This window comes from Perca flavescens, chromosome 19 (assembly GCF_004354835.1).
Source record: "Perca flavescens isolate YP-PL-M2 chromosome 19, PFLA_1.0, whole genome shotgun sequence".
Classification (NCBI taxonomy): Eukaryota; Metazoa; Chordata; class Actinopteri; order Perciformes; family Percidae; genus Perca; species Perca flavescens.
In genome coordinates, this window is record NC_041349.1 from 9,154,563 (window position 1) to 9,157,356 (window position 2,794).

Sequence of the window (2,794 nt, forward strand, 5' to 3'; positions counted from 1 at the left end):
TGTCCCTAATTTACAAAAAGCATTCTTACTTTAAAACAAACACACACACACACACACACACACACACACACACACACACACACACACACAACTGTGAAAACCCGTTAAAAGTCCAGACCCGGGTTCTAGCTCGGCTCGGCTCGGCTCCAAAGTTCAACACACCGGTTGATTTGGTTTAGCTAAGTTCTACATCACACAGGTCCGAAGAGAGAGGGAGGGAGGGAGGAAAAAAACCCTGCAGTCCAACCTTGGCGCTGGTTCTGGCTTTTAAGCTTCCACTTGGAACCAGTTAAAACCAGAACCAGGTCCCCGGGAGGGGTCTGGGTCTCAGTCTTAGTGCAGTCAGGTTTTAGTTTCGGATCTGGTTTCAGTCCTTGGCCGTCCTCCTCCTCCGCAGCTTCTCTGAAGTTCAAAACCTGATTTTGAGTCTTTAGTTTATTTCAGGGGGTTCTGGTTTTGGTTCTGGTGTGTGTGCCTCCTCTCAGGACTTGTCCCCGAGATGAGACCGCTCAGTGGACCCCTCCTCGTCTGAGAGACCCGTTTCCACGGTGATGACCAGGGACGCCACCGAGGCGCTGCTCGCCATCGGCTGCAGCTCGCCTGGAAGAGAAGGGACAAGACAAGTCACTTCTGGCTGAATCTCAGCGTTTCCTTTAGCATGTTTTTTTAGGGTTAAAATTTGAAGTTGAAGGTGTGGAGTAGGGGTGACCCCGAATAGTCGAATATTCGATGCATCGATATGCGGAGCCTGATTCGACCACCAATCTCACAGTCGAATCTTCGCGGGTGTTATTATGAAACGAGGATCATACCATTTTGGCAATATGGGGGTGCTCAATGTCTAATTTCACACAGAACTACTGGTTTTGTACGGTTATATTAACTTATATACAGCCTTTAATTATGATAATGCTGTAAAAAAAAAAACGTGAAAAGAAAGAAACGTTCAATAAATATTTTTTACGTGTGTGTGTGTGTAAATCCAACCACCCCTGTAACAGATTTAAGTTTCACTTTCCCGGATCCGCGACAGACGAGGAGCATCTTGGCGGCAGGGATTAACGTTACTTAACAAGGTCTGGAAAAATAAAATCTAAAGTGTGGATGCACTCTGAAATGGTAAAAGGTGATCCCAAAAAAAGTAAAAGGCAAGTTGTGCCAACAGCTCATGTCCTACCACTCGTCAACAACAAACATGGCTTTCCACTTAAAACGGGTACGTTTATTACCAATAAAGATGGTTCACTCTTTCATATATAATGGCGCTTTTAATTTACGAATAGCAATATCATATGTTGGGACTTAATATAGATAGATTTTTTTCTAGATCCACCCACAGTATCAGACTGACTACAGCAGTTCATCTAGTAGTAGTAGTAGTAGTAGTAATAGTAGTAGTAGTAATAGTAGTAGTAGTAGTAGTAGTAGTAGTAGTAGTAGTAGTAGTAGTAGTAGTAGTAGTACCGGAGCTGCGCCAAAACTAACTCAAAGAAAGCTAGATTTGGGACCACCATTGTCCGAGAAAAGGAAAAGAGAAATCCCGGACAAAATTGCAGAGTTTATTGCGCTCAACATGAGGCCAGTGAATGTTGTGGACGGTGAAGGTTTTAAAGAATTAATGCGCACACACACATAGATGATTCGACTATCAGTCGACTATAGAAAGATTCGACAATTCTGATTCAAACGTGTAAATCTTTTGTTCGGGGACACCCCTAGTGTGGAGTTTCTAAGGCCACTATTGTATAGAAAGGATACAGCGAGTAGATAAAGCAAAACTGTATACGGTTCACAGTACATAGAATATTGTGTCTGAAGCCAAGAGGCCATAATAAAAAAAAGAATTTAAAAAGATCAACATAAGAAAACCTAAATTAAGGTGAAATTATGAAATGGTCAGTAGTAAGTAAAGTTAGACAAATTCAGAAAAAGATGGTAAGTTAACATTATTACTTTCTAAGTCAAAATTATGAGTTGCTTAGTCAGAGTTATGATATAGTAATTCAAAATTTTCACTCACTTCCTCATAATTTTGAGTTGAGTATTCTTTTTTTTTTTTTTTTTCTCTCTTTCTAACAATGTCATCTATTTTGTCCTGGCAAAGAAATAGGCTTCTGGTGTTGAAAATGTTTTGCAATAATAAGAACTAGTCTTTCTGTTAAATGATGCAATGTTTTGATATAATAAATGCAGTGCCGTTAGAAATGGTGCAGATTTGTGTGCTGTTGCAAAAATTGTTTACGTAAGGAAATGGAACGGACACCTCCATTCTCAAGTCTTTATCCGGTTTCAGGTTGAGGTAAAAAAAAAAAAAGTCTGTATAAAAACTATATATTTCTGTTCTCACTTAAAATTGGAGGCAGGCTACTTAGTAGGCCAAACCTCCGGGACCTCTTAACCTGGGACCCTTTGCTGTCATCAGGTCAGCTGCTAGCTGTTAGCTGCTATCTGCTAACAGCTAGCAGAGACACACAGACACACACACAGGTAACACACACACACACACACACACACACACAGGTAACACACGGAGACACACACATGGGTAACACACACACACACACACAGGTAACACACGGTGACACACAGGTAACACAGAGACACACACACAGGTAACACATGGAGACACACACAGGTAACACACACACACACACACACACACACACACACACACACACACACACACACACACACACACACACACACACACAGGTAACAGCAAGGGTCCCAGGTTAAGAGGTCCCGGAGGTTTGGCCTACTAAGTAGCCTGCCTCCAGTTTTAAGCGAGAACAGA

General features: G+C 41.8%; 1 protein-coding gene across 1 annotated transcript in view; it reads right to left on the reverse strand.

Annotated features, from left to right (window-relative positions):
- Positions 1-449: 449 nt before the first annotated feature.
- The window catches only part of rnf150b (ring finger protein 150b), a 37,033-nt gene continuing 34,688 nt past the window's right edge, over positions 450-2,794 (reverse strand). The window contains exon 7 of the mRNA XM_028564905.1: positions 450-600. Within this exon, the coding sequence (XP_028420706.1) occupies positions 482-600 (119 nt within the window). The 3' untranslated portion in view covers positions 450-481. The remainder of the gene's footprint in view (positions 601-2,794) is intronic.